This window comes from Rattus norvegicus, chromosome 19 (genome assembly GCF_021556685.1).
Source record: "Rattus norvegicus strain SHRSP/BbbUtx chromosome 19, alternate assembly SHRSP_T2T, whole genome shotgun sequence".
NCBI lineage: Eukaryota > Metazoa > Chordata > Mammalia > Rodentia > Muridae > Rattus > Rattus norvegicus.
In genome coordinates, this window is record NC_141552.1 from 11,724,009 (window position 1) to 11,741,381 (window position 17,373).

Sequence of the window (17,373 nt, forward strand, 5' to 3'; positions counted from 1 at the left end):
TTCCCTGGCTTTGACTACTCTCCTCCCCTTTTTGATTGACTGTAAACCTAGAATCCACTTGAGTTATAGTAATTTCCAGAAGGTAGCTCTTTGACTCCTCCCCTTTGCCCAACCTGCTTGCTTTTGAAGCCCTCTAAGGTGGAGAATCAAAGCTTCCCTCATGTGGGTCCTTGGTTAGTGTGTCAGGGTTCAGCCACCAAAGACTGTTTCTTCAACCATGTTCTTCCTCAAGGAGCACAGCTCTATGTAGGCAGTTTGTCCCACATTGGCTTTCAAGGTACCTGTCCCACAAGGCGGTCTGCTTATTACAGAGACCTCGCTGTGCTGAGACAGAGGATAGATGGCAAATGGCAGGAATGATATCAACCAGGTTCCTGATTGCAGGGTTATAGAGACCATAGGCCATTCAGAGGTCCTAGAGCTCTGCTTCCCCGGCCCATCCCCAGGATCCCTCCACTTTAAAGGAACTGCCATCAAGAGCTCCTTACACTCTTTACATAGACCCTGGTGACATGCTGGAGTACGGTACGTTTCCTAGGTGCACCTCTGTCTCTCTAAGAATGATGCTGACATTTCTAGAGCTAACTGCTTCCAAGTTCTACCAGCTGTGTGTCAAAGCCACGGCAGAGAGCCTATGTCATCAGAACCCAGGGAGTTAGGTGCCAGAAATTACCAGAACAGATGGGGGTTGACAGCCAAAGAACATTTGCTTACATCATCCAAGTCCTATCTGCTTAGAGTGCCATTTAAACATGTGCTAGGGCGCATGACACCCATTTCAGACACTTGTTCAAACAGGCCACCAACCTGTTTGTCTACCCTTGGGTGACTCACTTCCTCTCTCAGGGTGCTTCCTTTCCTATACGTGAAACGAGAGTTGTGACAAATGGATGGGAAGAAATGTGTTGATATTTCTTCCCTCGGCTGGCTGAAAAGTATTTCAACAGTGATGTTTTTTGAAAAGGTATTTCTGAATAATAAGACAAGTGGGTTTTCTATATAGCTCCAAGCTGTCATGATTGCACTGTGTGCCATCTTCGTGACTTTTAAATACTTATGCAAAATAATGACTGTTTTCCCATTGGCCCAGGTAAGGAGATATTATTAGACTAGGGTAAGGAACTCAGTGACACACCGTGGAGCTAGATACTCTCTCCTGAACCAGCTGTGTTTTCTTCCTCGATCCATACTAATCCACCCGAGTCAACCCTGGCGTCCATCATCCTTATTACCTTCTCTCCGGATTCCCCTGCCTCATTTTTCACGACTGTCTGCCTGATAGTGACATGTCTGATATGCTAATGTCCACTGGTCTCTCTTCTTCCTCGAAAGATGTGGAAGCTGATGCATCTCTAAGTGTTACAAAACGTCTTCAAACTTGAGTATGGGCTACTTTCTTATGCAGATGCTATGCATTTCCTTGGCAAAAATATTTCGCTCTCCCACATACACATCACAGTTTCTTTTGGTGATTCTTTCCCGCATCTGTGCTTTCCTTTCTGATGCACTCCATTCCCTGCTTATTAAATGAATCAGGATCTACCATTCACATTCTGGGTCTGTTGCTCGAAATTAAAATGTTCTCTCGGGGAGGCAATGTTGAATGAGGTGTCTTTTTCGTAAGTTGGCCCTTGAACGCCATTTACTCCGAAGACGGTTCGCAGTAAAAAGTCTAACAGGATAGTCCTGGAAGATTATCATCTCTAGTTTATTTTCTAAAGTATATGTTATTTTATGCAGATGGGCGTTCTGCTTGCGTGGTTGCATACTCTGTGTGTGCAGTGTCCACTGAGGCCAGACAAGGGCATCAGACTCCACAAAAAATGGAGTTATAGAGAATTGTGAGCTGCCATGTGGGTGCTGGTTATTGAACTGAGGTCCTCTGGAAGGACATGGGGATGGGTCTCCAGCCCCATCATGTCCTAATCAATGGGGATGGCTTCTTATCATTGTTTTAAAGTGGGCTTGGATCTCAGAATGAACTTTTTATTCTCCCAAGTGCTAGAATTTTGGGTGTGTACACCATGAATTTGTCTGATGCTGGATTGAATCTAGAGCTTTGCACTCTACCAAATCAACGTGTTTGCTTTGGAAAATATTTTCAGGTAAAAACCTAGACCTGTGTTAGAGGAAAGAACTCTCCTTCTGAGGTCAGAAAAGGGAGAAGTGGACTCTCAGCTTTGTCTATTTAGCTGATAGGTGTAAGAAATGACGGACTCTGTAAGATCCAGAATCTCATGACTAGAGTCCTTTCATTTGGCTGTAAGTGAAGTCACTCCTAGAATGCCATTCCTATCTAATCTAGTCAGAAGTCTCCATTCACCTTTTGAGGTTGAAACCATGTCTGCCAGATTGCTTAGAAAAGCACTTTCTGTTTACCTAAAAGGAGACAGCACATGCTACAGAGAACCCTGCTGTGATCACATGACCTATGGCTTGCCCACCCACCATCAACTTCACTAACTTCATTCATATTTGGATTTCCATTCTTGCTCGTATGGCCCTACATCTGTTAGCTTTAGGGGCACCAACAGGGCAGGAATGGTGGTTTGTATAGGATATGAGAGAAAGACAGAAAGGACAGTTTGGGGCTAACTAGGGGAGGGCAGAAGCTGAGGAAAGAATAGGGTTGAGGATCACATTTCTGACTGTATGAGCCCTTTCTCTTCCTTTAAAAAACAATTATTTATCATTAACTTGTATACGGAGGAGTGTGTTTATAATACATGTGTATGAGCCTGGGGCTGCTCACGGCACAGCGCAAATGAAGATGTCAGAGGAAAACCACTGGGAGTCAGTCTCTCTGTCAGGTGGGGAAGGTGGACTGAAAGCAAGTCTTTAGGTTGAGAACAAACCAAAAAATAATGGCTTCTACTTTACAGAGAACATAACTGAACCCAGGGGATAGCAAGTGATTCATTCAACTAGGTGAGCTGGTAAGAACTGAAACTGTCATCAAAATCTACAGAATTGCCAGTTCTAAACACTTGGGCACTTCTGTTTCTGCCATGAAAACACTTTTCCTGTTTGAAATTTTCTGAAGGAAGGTGTCAGCCTGAAGGTCTTTGCTGACACTCAGGGTGGACAAAATGTACAAGGCCAGGAGGTTTATTCAAGTAGGACACGAGGGGGTTTCTGCTGTAACGTACTGAATCAATGCTAGCAGGAACCAAGATATCCCAAAGAGACTCTTGTTTCCTTCCCATTAGTTATGCGGCTATTCGAATTTTGGTCCTCGATGTCTCATCAGGAATTTCATGCTGGCAAGAGAAAAGGCTGGGGGCTCAGTACCAGCTGGAGGGGGTACTTTCTCCTAATAAAAATCTCACGAAGTTCTGACAACCTCTTGTACTACCCAGCAGGGAAGCCTGGGGCCCAGCCCATGATGATAGGAGAGACCACACCTTGAATAGGACTGATAAAGTCATGTATAATCTTCAAACGTCATTTCAGGACCTCCAGGATGGACACTGAGGATGATGCTGTCACCAGGCTTCTTTGATACTTTCCCCAATGTGGCCACATTAAATGATCACCTTTTTCTTTAACTGGCATATTAAGGGTAGGTAGCTGAATTTAGGGCTCCCAGGTCTCTAATAGTAACTAACAGTTAACAGACTTTAACTCAAACAGTTGATAGTAGCAAGCACCAAGTGTAACAGGAGGAGGATTCTGTTGGCTACCAAGAGCATTTATTTGTATTTCTAGCAGAAGTGGAAATCTAAAAATTCTTTGACCTAATGGCATACAATTATAGAAGAAGAGCCATGGTTTCTATAATAAGAAAACAGACTTCTTGGCTATAGGTTGATAAGAAGTCACTAAGATGGCTGCCTTCCATTCGGTGTGGGTAAGGTAAAGAACGGGAGAAAATGGAAATAATCCAGGACTGTCCTTTGCTTTCAAGGCCCCTCGATCTCCCTGGCACTTTAAAGAAAAGGGCTATGATGGGCCGAGGAGATGCCTTGTGAGGGTAGTTCCAGCAGGAGATCATCTAGCACTTCAACAGCAAGATCAAAACACCTGGGCTACAGATAAAGTAAACTGAGGCAGCTCACCCAGGATGAATGCCCTGTCTTAGATGTTGGATGAATTCCTCCCTATGCTGAGATCTTAGGACTCCCATCTCTCAAGTTTTAAAGTAACAGCATTTCTTGCTGTTTTACCTTTGACTTTTAAGCCTTTCACTCCTCAACCCCCCAGGGATGAATCTACGTGTGAGATGGAGTCTATGCTAATCTTTTCTTACACATGGAGAACGAGGTATCTCTCTATGGTGTCCTGAGTCGTTTCTGCGATGATCAGGAATAGCACCTTTTCACTTATCATATGCCTGTGGATGCATAGGTATCCTGAAATACCCACTCTGTTCTGTGACACACACACACACACACACACACACACACACACACACACACACACACACACACGGGTTTTACTAGTAGCCAATTTTATGAGAGTTTATAACAACAAAAAAAAGATGCTTATGTTTCATCAAATAACTTTCTTGTAACTTTCCATTTGGGGGTCCACAGTACTTTTACCTGACTCTATTAATAATATCATGACACTTGCAAATTTTTAGTATTAAATTACCTTTGTCTTACTGTGGTAAGCCTAACTTAGCCATGATATAATGTCTATTTTCTACATGAGAAGATTTTGTTAGCTTAGTAATTTGCTTAAGGTTTTTACATCTATGTTCACAAATGAAACTGGCTTGTAATTTTCATGTCATAGAACTCTATTTTGGGAATCAGGGATAACTTGAATTTACAGAATGAGTTAAAAAGTGATGCACGTTTTCTTAATTGTTGGGAAAGTTTATTTAAAATTTAAAATCTTTTCTGATTAAAACTACAGCTGCTGGAGCTTATTGCTACTTGACAACTGGGGATGCTGTGTCCTTTTAGGAAGGCTTACTGCAGGGACTGGGAAAACAGCTTCATGGTTAAGTGCTTGCTGTGTAAGTACAGGGCCTGAAGTTGGATCCCTAGCATTCGTACAAATGTCAGGTGAACATTTAATCCCAGAGCTTAGGAGACAGAGACAAGAATCCTCATAGCAAGCTGAATACCTAGACTAGACACATTGGTAAGCTATTGGTTCAAGTGAGAGATCTAGTCTCAATATATAAGATAAAGACCAGTGAAAGAGGATACCAAATGAAAACCTCTGGCCTCTACATGCATGTGCATGCACATGTGCCTAAACACGTATGGGCACAAATTGTGTACACACACGTACACACACACACACACACACACACACACACACACACACACACCAATGTAGCATACCCACCATCACCACATTAAAACATCCATGAGCTAGAGAATGATAAATTTAGTCTTTGTTGTGTACCTAGAACTCAGAAAAATCACTTAAAACCTTCTGAGTCAAGAATCTGAGTTCGCGTTGGCTGTCATTGCCTGGTGAGTTCCCTTCGGTTTGTCTGAGGAAGATTGTCTGACACTGTAGATCTCTTCGGTGCTTTCGAAACAAGGATCTTCTGACTCCATTGCACAAGTTGTTAATCAATTTCAGCTGATTTTTTAATGTCTTTTTATTTTCTTTAAACTTATCCTCATGTTCACTGCATAGCATCCCAGGCGGTAATCTTAGCATATTAATTTGAAGCCTTTCTTTATTTTAATGCAAACACTGAAGCTTATGCGCTCCTCCATACACTTAATGACTCTCATATTTATGGATGTGCGTTGGTTTCAATTTTATTTGTTTGATAAGTAGTTCTCAGTTCCAATTACAATTACCACTCAGAACCACACGGAATGTAGAAGTGGATTTTCAATCTGAATCAATTAGATGACTTTCATCTTATTGTAATAGGCTTCAGATCGAGATTACGTTTTTGGCTTCATCATGGTATGAGATCATTCTTTAAGATGGACCTAGAGTTGTTCCATGGTCTGGTACACAGTTATCTTATGGTTAGTGTTGAGTATGAAGTGGGATAAGGATGTGTACTCTACCTGCCCACACGAGCTTCTTTATTTACCCTATAAATCAAGTGTGTTAGATGCTATTGAAGTGTTCTATATTTTTATTATCATTTGACATCTTTTCATATTTGAAAAGAAGATGCTAAAACATTCCACTATGATAGGAGATTTATCCTTTTCTTTCTCTGAAGTTATAACGAGTTGGTTATATACAGATATAAATAAAAATTAAAATATATGTGCAGTTGTAGATATACTTACATTCCTTATACTTTTATATACTTTGAAATATATATGACATACCACAAGATATATGCGAATTTGGGATGCTTATCCCTGCCTGGTAAGTTTGATTTTTACTTGGGTCCATCTCTCTCCTACGAATGTTTCAGTATAGCTTTCATTGGGTCCTTTTTATGATATTATTTTTGCTTAATCTTACTGTCAGTCTTTTAAGTTTTCATTAGTGTGCTATCTCTTCTAAAGAACATATGCTACGGGTTGGGGATTTAGCTCAGTGGTCGAGCGCTTGCCTAGCAAGCGCAAGGCCCTGGGTTTGGTCCCCAGCTCCGAAAATGAGAAGAAGAAGAAGAAGAAAAAAAAGAACATATGCTACATATAATTCTCTCTTGAATCTGTAAAACCATTTCATTACTAAAATTACCTAGAATTCTTCATTTAGGATTACAGGGAAGAAGATATTATTGAGGTCCTACCCTTAATGAATTCAAGTTAGTGTGTGTGTGTGTATGTGTGCATGTGTGTATGCTTTATATGCATGTGTAACAAACAAAAACACGGGCAGGCAAGGATCCCTGGGAATTCATTGGTCAGTCAGTCCAGCCAATCAGTGAGCTACATGTTCGATTTGTATTCTATCTCATAAATTATGATACGAAGTGATGGAGACAGGCAAGGTTTGAGATACTATTTTCTTTTGACTATGTTGGGCAGTGAGCCAAGACATGACTTCCTTCTATGTACTTTCCACATGTTCCTTCTTCTAAGAACATCTCAGTTTGACTTGATGACATCGTACAAGGGACCAGGAGGACATCCGAGATGTCCTAGGTATCATCCTTCTGAACCGTGGGCAATCACTGTCAGGAAAAATTATATAGACTCATCGACTAAACACATAGTTGCTCATTTCAGGCACAATCAGAATATGTCATCACATTATGAACAGCTAGCTCATATACCCTGCCCTGAAGTATTCTAAAAGTGAGGCCTTCTTCAACAGTTAGTACTCAGAAAGTCACAGTGGAAACTTTTCTGCCACTGTCTGATTTGCTGGAAGAAGAGTGAGATGTGTGCTTGCTTTCTTCACTCTGAGCCCTCTACACTTGTCATGGGTTCTACAGTGTTCATTTACACCCATTTCCATCCAGGTTTCTCTGCAACCAGAGCTTCCAGGGACTAAGCCATTACCCAAAGACTACACATGGACTGACCCTGGGCTCCAACCTCACAGGTAGCAATGAATATCCTAGTAAGAGCACCAGTGGAAGGGGAAGCCCTGGGTCCTGCCAAGACTGAACCCCCAGTGAACGTGATTGTTGGGGGGAGGGCGGTAATGGGGGGAGGATGGGGAGGGGAACACCCATAGAGAAGGGAAGGGGGAGGAGTTAGGGGAATGTTTGCCTGGAAACCGGGAAAGCGAATAATAATTGAAATGTAAATAAGAAACACTCAAGTTAATAAAAAAAAAAAAAGAAAGTAAGAAGTTATTCAAGTCTTTTCTGTAGTATCTGGCATGGAGTCAATGGATTTGGGGATCTGACATGAATCAAAACTCTGGGCAGCAGACAGAAGAGGGGAATCCTCACACCCTGGTTCTTTACTTAGGCAGCAGCTTTATGATTTCCGGAAAGTCAAAGAAGAGTGTGAAGGAAAATAACCACTAGAGATAAAAGTCATGTTTCTTTGTGTTCTCCTGGGAGCTTACATCTTCCACCACACTTCCCAGAGGTTCATACACAACTGTTTTCTGCCAATCACCACACCCAGCTCCCCTATGCCCAACCAGGACTGTGTTGAAGATGTGAACATCCCTCCAGGGAACCTCTTCACCTACCTTTAAATCGGACACATCTCTGTAGCACTGCTCAGAGCGGGTGTGGTCTGACAGCTGCACATTCCAGAAGCAGGGAAGCTGATACACCAGAAAGGGGTTTTGTTTGATGACAGCATTGAAAATGTCCTGTGGAATAAAAGCCAAAGCCAGAGTCAAGGTAATGGCAAGTTCAGCTTAGAGGAAGACATCTTTTGAGTATCCTACTCTGAGCACAGGATTGCTGCCCCTACCATGACCAGGTTTCCTGCCTTTTTTTTCTGCAGAAACCAAGCTGCAACATTTGGGCAGGAACAAGGGAGAATCATAGGTCAGCCTAGCCAGCTTGATGCTTATGTGACTAGAGGGTCCTCATCCAGGGAGTTCACACAGAACAGACAGGGACTGACTTTCCCATGCTGACTGTCATAAAATAAATGAAGTCTCCCCCACCCCCATCCTCAGTTAGAGCCCTGTGCTGTCCTGAGCCTTCTGGAGAGGAACCAATAAGATGACAAGTGGCTCACATCACCAGAGGGTTGAGATAAATTACATATCCTCATTCCCAGCAGCTCTTTCTTGGGGCTTTTGTTTAGCCTGATGATGGATGTTTCTTGGATTTCTACAGGCCACAGCATCCAGAGTACAAATTCTTATTTCAAACTCTACTTGTCCAGGAAGATCCCTCATGTATGTATGTATGTATGTATGTATGTATGTATGTATGTATGTATGTATACATACATATACCTTGTTTGAGCTTCTTTTCCAAACCCAACGTGAAGCCTCATGTATCTGACAGGTGGTACCTGGAGGTGAATTATGAGCCTTCACGGTAGAAGATGGCTGAACAAACTATTCTCACTGGACGCAGACATACAGCTCCTAGCTTGTGGGGGATACGCTCAGGTCATTGTTACCTGACTTGAAATATGAGAATAGCAGACAACTATCCCCTCAGGTCTTAGATAGCACCTGAGTTACTATCTTTTCCCACTTATTCATTACTCTGTATCTCATTGTTTAGGAAGGGAAATCAGTTTTGGCTCCTTGGGAAATACTGAATAATAATGCTAAAAAAAAAAAAAAACAGTGATGTAACCGTAAAGACTTTCTTGTTTCTTCTGTATTTGAAAACTTTGTGGAAATCTGACAAATGAATCATGAACAAAAATGTGGCATGAGCTCAGTATGGATAGGAAGGAAAGAAATGAGTGGAGCAAGCATCTATGTCACATTCAAGATGGTCAACAAGGAGTGATCCTGGGTTCTGAGGTCAAACAGGCCTCATGCATTTCCCAGTCGAAATGAGAAATATGTTCTAATGAACATTAGTTAACAGTTTGTTGGAGTTAGAGGGCCTTTTCAGACTGTCTGGATAAGTTGGTCTTTCTTGCTTAAATGCAATTCCCGTGAGTTCAGGATGACCAGGATAAGGACCAGAGTAATGGTTTTAGTTTATACATTACATGCTGCTTTTCAGATGTACGTGAAATATCCAGGGAAATACACCATGGTATTTTGGGACCTTGGGAACACATATATTCTATGCTGGGGGTAAAGATGGTAATGCTGGCTTTTAACACAGCAGACTGTCATCCACTTGTGAGTTTGATTCCATAAACAAGGAACTTTCTGAGGTAAAGAACCTGGGTCCTGTTGCTGGAGATGTGGCTCAGTGTACATCCATGTACAAAAAGTAAATAAAGAAAATAATCAGGTCCTTTGTTTACCTCCGCTATCTCCCTACATGTCCTAGTATACAGTGGTCAGTGACTGTCTTGGCTGAGTACATAAGTGACACTAATAGTATTCTTTCCGAAATAGCACCAGGACTGCTGTACTTTGTGGGGTCTGGGATATTCTCCTAAAGGTCCATGTGCTAAACTACCCGTTATAAGTGTTCCCTGCTTCCCGCTAGAGATGTTTAAACTTTTATAGGTAGATTTAGTGGGAAGTTTTAAAGTCACTGGGAGAATACATTTGAGGGGGGACTGTGGGGCTGTGGCGTCCTCTTTGGTGGCATTGTCATGGGGTGAGCAGATATGACCCTCCATGTGCTTTGAAGTGTTATGTTATTAGACCAAGAGCAACATGGTCAACCAACTCTGGGTTAAAGCCTACTAAACCGTGACCCACAATGAACCTCTTAATCCAGTCACGGTGGCATATGCCCTTCAATCTCAGAACTGGAGGAAGTTAACTGCCACTTCAGGGCAGTCTGGTGAATATACTGAGGACTTGTTTCAGAAAAAGCAATAGCTAAATTAAACTGTAAAAAAAAAAAACAAACCTTTCTCAGTGTTTCCTGTCATAACAACACAGTGTGTATCAACTGGAGGGTACTCAGGTGAAGAGTCCTTGTCGCTGGTCACTCACCTGGTCAGCCAAGGAGGTAGACAGCATTCCCATGAGTTCCCTCTCTGCCGTCAGCCTCCACATCTGCTCCCACTTCATCTTCCGAAGCTTGTCCAGAAGCAGTAGTATGACTCCTGGGAGACAGTACAGAACAGAAGAACAAGACCAGCGGTGAAATGGAACGAGGCACACTAGCCACTCGGGGACGGTGCTGTACAGAGGTAAGACCTAATTACCGGCAATGATGAGTTCTCCCTCCCAAATCTCAGGCGGTGAGCCTTCACCACACGGGCTGCAGAGTCTGGAGATGAAGAATCTTGGGCTCAACACCAGGCTCTGCCAGATCCTGACCTGTTGTAAAACTAGGCCACATCTCTGAAACATCCCCCCTACATAAGAAGGAATATTAAGGTAGGTGGGGAGTGCTTAGTACTTTCTGGATAAAGGTGTTGGCGATGGCTGCACTACTGGGTTAAAATAGTATATTTTTATTTTTATATTTTATCACAGTAATAATATCAGGAGATCCTGATGTGAACTTTATATGAAGTATGTTTCTCATAAATACTAGTTTCTCTTCAGTGTTTTCCTTGGAAACATGACACCATTTATACAGCTAATATGTGGCCCTTGCACAATACATACCTTTTTTTTTTTCCAGAAAAACTGACAAGGACCAGCCTTGGCCTGGAGAGGGGTTCTGGGAGAAGGGATGTTTGAGAGCGGCGAAAAGAATGACTCAAAGTCTAATAATGGACCCAAGCTGATGACCTATGCTTGCTATTCTGAGAGATCTCTCTGTCCATGTCCTGCTTGCTTGTGTGTGTGTGTGTGTGTGTGTGTGTGTTCTCCAAGGAGTTCTCTCTTTTTATCCTAAAATACCTCCTCTCCTGCAGAACACAGGTTCAGTCTTTTATTTTACAGATAAGTCCAGTCATTTACTATAGGTTTCCTTTTGATTTGATATTATGAATCAGTATCCCCTATTCCCAGCCATTTGATTCTTAAGAGACAGCAAGCATCGTTTTTTCTTAACATTGCAAAATAATTCAGAGATCTGTCTGCCTTTGTTAAAGCACAGGCAGTAAGCTAGTTTGGTGGGACCCTGTCCTGAAATCACCCTTTTACCACACCTGGTCCTAATCTTGCTATGTCCCAGGCTGACCTGGAACTCGGGAATCTGCCTGGCTTTGTATCTTTCTGACACGCTGGCTCATAGTGTAGCTGCCTCTGTTCCTTTAGATTCATGAAGTCCCTCATAATTCATAATGTATCCTTATATTTTCCACAGTTGAGAAATTATATATATATTTTGAACTCATATATTTAGAGCTCTTTTCCATATCCTTAAGGGCTGCTCTGAAGGTCCCAGTGTCTACCATTTTGTTCAGACATAGCCACACCCTCAACTTCTGGACTCCTGCTATTTCTAATTATCATGGAGCATTAATGTTAACAGGGAGGACATTCCTCAAGGGAATGTGAAAATGTGCACACTATTACACACACACAAAAGCCTTCCACCCACAGCAGCTACTTATACTTGTAGAGGCTCCCACCAGGGGCCTTGTCTCAGGGGCAGGGATCATGTTACTCTGTTCCCACCATGGCCACGTTGGGCTTGGCAAAAAAAAAAAAAAAAAAAAAAAAATCAAACAGCTTTTCAACAACTTTACTCTGACTACGTATTTTAGTTTTAGTTACTTAAAAAAAAAATTATGAGCCCCTGCCCAGCGCTGTGTGGCCCAAGTGGGAAGCTAGCCTGAGGTGAGTACTAACCCGGTGGGTGAGAACTCGGGCAGGCAGACTGCCCCCAGATAACCTCGGTCCGGTGTCACATGGCCCAGGTGGAAGAGAGCTCAAGACAAGCTGGAAACAAGCACCAGGGGCAGAACTGGGGACTGGAGAGCAGTGAAGAACAGACTGGTGTGAGTTGTTGGTGAAGACACCTAAGGCTATGGTGGGTGGGGTCTTGGCCGGTACTGTCACTGAGGGCCATGTCTGAATCCATGGCCCTGCAGCAGAGTGTGGGTATGTTACCATCAAAGGACAGGTAGATGTCCCTGGCTTGCGCTGCTCCCTGGAGCCATGTTGATGTTTGAAGGCTATGCAAAACGGGTCCTATCCCTCACTTGGACATTGCGGGATTGCTGGTCTTGTCCCTAACCAGCTGTGATACTCAGGAGAGTGGGTCCCTCATCTCTTCCAGGAAGCACAGTAGAGCTGGCCCTTGTGGGAGTTGCAGGTGAGTTGGCCCTGAGGGTGTGAATATGGGAGAACTGGCCCTGCCACTTGTCTGCTCTGCTGTGGCATGGACAAAGGGGGAGATGCCCTCCCCTCCTTTTACTCCTAGCCACCTGTAGTGAACTGGAGAGCTGGCCCTGAAGTCCTGTGAACAGTAGAGTTGGCCTTACACCTCACCCGAGCAGCATAGTAAGCAGATCTGGCCCTGCTGGTGTAGGCGCAGGTGAGCTTGCTCTGAGGGCATAAGACTTGAGGGCTGGCTCTCCCCTTTGCAGCTGCAGCACTGGATGCATTAGTCAGGGCAGTGCAGAGAGCTCACCCTGGGGTAATGGTGTGGGAGAGTTGGCAGGGTGGACAGCTCAGATACCTTCCAGGCCCAGATTCAGGCTTTGAGTTATCTACCTCGTTGATGAACTACTAGAGCATGTAAAGTGGCTGGTCCTACATGACACAGAGCATCAAAAAGATAACCAAGAGGAGTCCCAGGGAGGTTCCAGAATTGACAGTGAAGCAGAAGCCAGAGGCCTCCTACCAGATGAATGACTCACTGAAACGAACATTTGCAAGCAAAGACATGTGGACAAAAGGCTGTACTGTAGGACGTACTACCGAGACACTACAGCTACCGCCGTGAGAATATTCTTTGCTTTTGGGGAGGTAGATTGCAAGGGTGAATGGCAGGTATAAGATAAAAAGATGAGTGGGATTGGGGTTCATAATGTAAAATTCACAAGGAACCAATAAAAGTTTCAATGTTTGCCTCCATGGATGTCCATGTTTAGTGCCCACAGAGAACAGAAAAGGGTGCCTGATTCCCTGAAGTTTGAATTACAGAAGGCTGTGAGCTGCTATGTGGGTGCTAGGAATGAAATAGGTCCAATTCTAGAGCAGCAAGAGCTCTTAACCTCTGAGCCATCACTCCAGCCCCTTCTGACTACACTAAGCTCCCCAGACTGCAAAAGAACCACAATCCTTGATACCTCATCTCTACCACAATGCCCTGCAGTCCAAAACATGTCAATTCTTCGTGGCATTCAGGTATATCGTCACCTATCTGCCAGCTGGTCAGGAGTTTGTACATTGGTTCCCTGAACTAGTAGCAATCCAGGGAAAAGAGCCCATGCCAATCCCAGCTGTAGATATGACAGCTGCCTATCATAAGAGGGCACTTCAAGTGGTGCCACTCTTGGTCACTGCAGGAATAGCCATAGGTGCTGGTACTGGAATTGCAGGGATAACGACTTCCATGACCCAATATAACACGTTCACTTTCGAGCTCCACACCAGCTTTCAAAAAAAGGTCTGAAACCATGCTTACAGCTCAGAAGTGAATTAATTCTTTGGCAGCTGTGCTGCTTCAGAACTGACAGAGGCTAGATGTCCTGACGGCTAAACAAGGTGGTCTTTGCCTGTTCCTCAAAGAATTCTGTTTCTACATCAACCAACCCGGGATAGTGAGAAATAAAATCCAGGAGCTACAATCAGATATACAGAATTTCAATGACTATGAGGCCTCCAATTCTGGATTTTTGAAAACCCTATATGGAATTAATCACACTGTATGATTAGTGATCTTTTAAACATGCCATACTGCTGCTTCTGTGTGTGTGAGTGTGTATGCATGTGCATATGTGTGTGCGTGTGCATGTGTGCATGTGTGTTTATACAAACATGCCCATAAGTAAACAGGGGAAGCCTGGCTCTATCAATGTTGTCAGTGAATAGAAACCCACTCCTGTAGGGATGACTAGAGGAGACAACTAGGTCATGTGCAGAAGACCACGCAGGTATAAGGCAGGGCTTCATCAGGACTGCCTTGTTTGATGATGACAGCAGGCCTGACCTTGTGGAAGAGACTGGCTGGAGACCAGAAAGACTGGAATCAGCACAGTGTTTCAGAGATGACTTGCTGAATGTCAGAGTGACTGTCTTCTCTCTGCATGGGAGTATACCCAATGGGCCTCTAAAGAAGTATGGGCCAGCAAGGGAACCATGTAAACTCCCTCTCTATGGTAGCTATTTCCCTTTTCCTTTGACCACACACACCATAAAGGAAGAAGAGTTTACTTCAGCTCAGTTTGAGGTTGGTATGGTTGGTCCCTTATGGTGGGGGAGGTGTTAGCCCTGTGGCAGTAGGGGTGTGAGGCTATTTGTTCATATCACAGAAGATGAGGAAGCAGAACAATGATAATGCTGATGTCCAGCTGGCATTCACCTTCCCCATTTCTTATTCAGTTTGGAACCCCAGCCCGCTAGATGATGTTTCCCCATTCTGGTTCCCTTCTCAGCCAAGTTTTCCAAGAAATGCTCCCATAGACACATCCAAAGGTTTGCCCAACTAAAACCCAAGTGTCTCTCACTGGTAACCAGATCCACTCACACTGATAACCAAAGCCAACCATTATCCCAGGCTAAGTAATATCATAGGTCTGCATGGGCAAGACCTTTGTTAAGAGGAAGGCCTTCCCTCCCTCCCTTCTCTCAGTTTTTTTTTTTTTTTTTTGTAGTCTGCTTTCATGATTAAGCTGAATGAAAGAACCATCCTAGGTCTGGCTTGGTTATTTCAGACCTCATGCTTCCTCGACTCAGGAGGAGAAATGGAGATTCACAAGGGGCTGCATAAATCCAGCAGACAAGAGACAAGTTCAAAGTAGGACTTAGATACATCATATTCCTTAAGTCAGTGTAGAATGTTAGTGAGGGGAACACAGTTAAACAAGCTTGAAAAGACAATGTGATAAACAAAAAAATATTTGACATATGTACAGCGAGCTGCAAAGATGTTTATGAGGAATTTGATAGTTGTTGTTTCTCCCATCTACACTTTCTCAGCTCCGCATCACCACCTGAAGATGAGTTGTTCCTTAGTCCTCTGGTGGTTCTTATGGCTTTGCTGGTCAGACCAATGAATGTGCCTGCGGGCACTAAACAGATGCTGCCGAGAAGATCTGAGAGCATGTACGCTCTCTTCCTTGAAATGTGTATGAAAGCAGCCCTTACAATCAAATCATGGCTTTTCTCCCCTCTGCTTTGAAGCACTGGGGGTTTCATTCTAAGCCTGATGCAATAATGAAGGTAAGTTTATTAAAAACGACTCAATTTAAGATCCCTGCTGAGTTTACCTAGGACTCACTTCAATTATAAAAATAAAAGGGTTCTGTGATCTACTTTCTGCTTGAGTTTTTTTCCTTCCTGAAACTTGGAGGAGAGAGAAAGAGAGGTGGAGGGGGAAGGGGGAGGGAGGGGAGGATGGGGAGGGAGGGAGGGAGGGAGGGAGGGAGGGAGGGAGAGAGAGAGAGAGAGAGAGAGAGAGAGAGAGAGAGAGAGAGAGAGAGAGAGAGAGGGGAAGGAGACAGAGACTGACTAGGAATATGCTTGAAAGAGTGAGACAGATTCTTACCTGAAACCTTCCACTTACTTTTGCTCATTTCTTTTTTATTAACTATTCATGAGATGAGGTATAGCTGGGTATTCCAGAGATAAAGAATATGATGGGGGCTCAGACAGAGAAAGCGCTAAGGGCTGGGTCTGGAATATCCTACAAATGCCCAGTTTCAACAGGCTTGATCTGCTTGGTAGGTGTGGGAGATTGTACAACTTTTATGAGCAAGGCTGATTAGAAGGTCTTTACTACATTGGAGGTGCAGGATTCATGAAATCCTGGCTTCATCATTTATCTCTTCTGTTTCCTAGCCATGAGATGGAGTGTTTTGCATACGATTCTACAGGTCTAGAAGTTATACATTGAAATGCTTGTGGTCCAGAACCTCTGACATTACACAGCAAAACCAAACTTTCCCTGTTTATAAGTGGATTGTCTCAGGTGTTTGCCACTGCATTGGAAAACGGATTAGCCAAGAAGGAAAGATATAGTCTGGGCAGGAATGGCAAGTTCCCAACTCTAGGTGTGAGTGAAATTTATGTCATGGGAAATGCTCCTTTTAGGAAAAAAAAATAAACATTTATCCTTCTTTACAAATCACCCAACAGAATCCTTTCAGTCTGATTGTAACAGGGTGAGCTAGAGCAATGGCTCAACAGATAAGAGAAGTGGCTGCTCTTCCCAAGGACCTGGATTCAATTCCCAGCACTCAACTGGTAGCTTACAACTATCTGTAACTCCAATTCCAAGGGATCCAATTCCCTCTTCGGACTCTGTGGGCGCTAGGTACATATGTGGTGCACATATGAAAGAAAATATATTTAGAGATCATAGGGTGTAATTTTAAGAACTTATATAAATTATAGATAGGTTGACATTTTAAAGGATAATTTGGAAATGGTCATAATTTTGGACAGGGATGAAACTAGAGAGCTTAGGAAACTCATTTAAGAAGACAAGGCTTAGACCTAGTCCTTCTAATAGCTGCTCTTACAAAGTGTTTAGGATGGTTGGGTGATTAAGTAATGCAAGTTAAAGGCCAGAGAGAAAACTCATGGTAATATTAGGTTCTGATTTAGTAACAATAAAGTCTTTTCAATATTATTCAAATACTAAATAGCTAAGAATAGTCAAAGTTATATATAGTATATCTAGAGTTATATATAGTATATGAGATATACTATATATAGATAGTCTTCGAAAGCATCAGAGATCCACATAATATAGCATCTAAGATCATTTCATTATCAATAGATCTTTTGACTGGGAGACACGTCTGCTCCTGACAGGGCCCCATCCCACTTCAAAGAAGATATTGAGCACCATTACATCCAATTGCAACCTCTTCAACTGTGGCAAGTCAGTCACTGGGT

The 17,373-nt window shown here is 43.1% G+C and overlaps 1 protein-coding gene across 5 annotated transcripts in view; it reads right to left on the minus strand.

Moving 5' to 3' along the window:
• Large1 (LARGE xylosyl- and glucuronyltransferase 1) overlaps positions 1–17,373 on the minus strand; it is a 452,006-nt gene that overhangs the window by 65,795 nt on the left and 368,838 nt on the right. For all 5 annotated transcript variants that reach the window (NM_001429168.1, NM_001429166.1, NM_001429167.1 and 2 more), the window contains 2 exon segments: positions 8,041–8,166; positions 10,396–10,508. In NM_001429168.1, coding sequence (NP_001416097.1) covers positions 8,041–8,166; positions 10,396–10,508 — 239 coding nt within the window.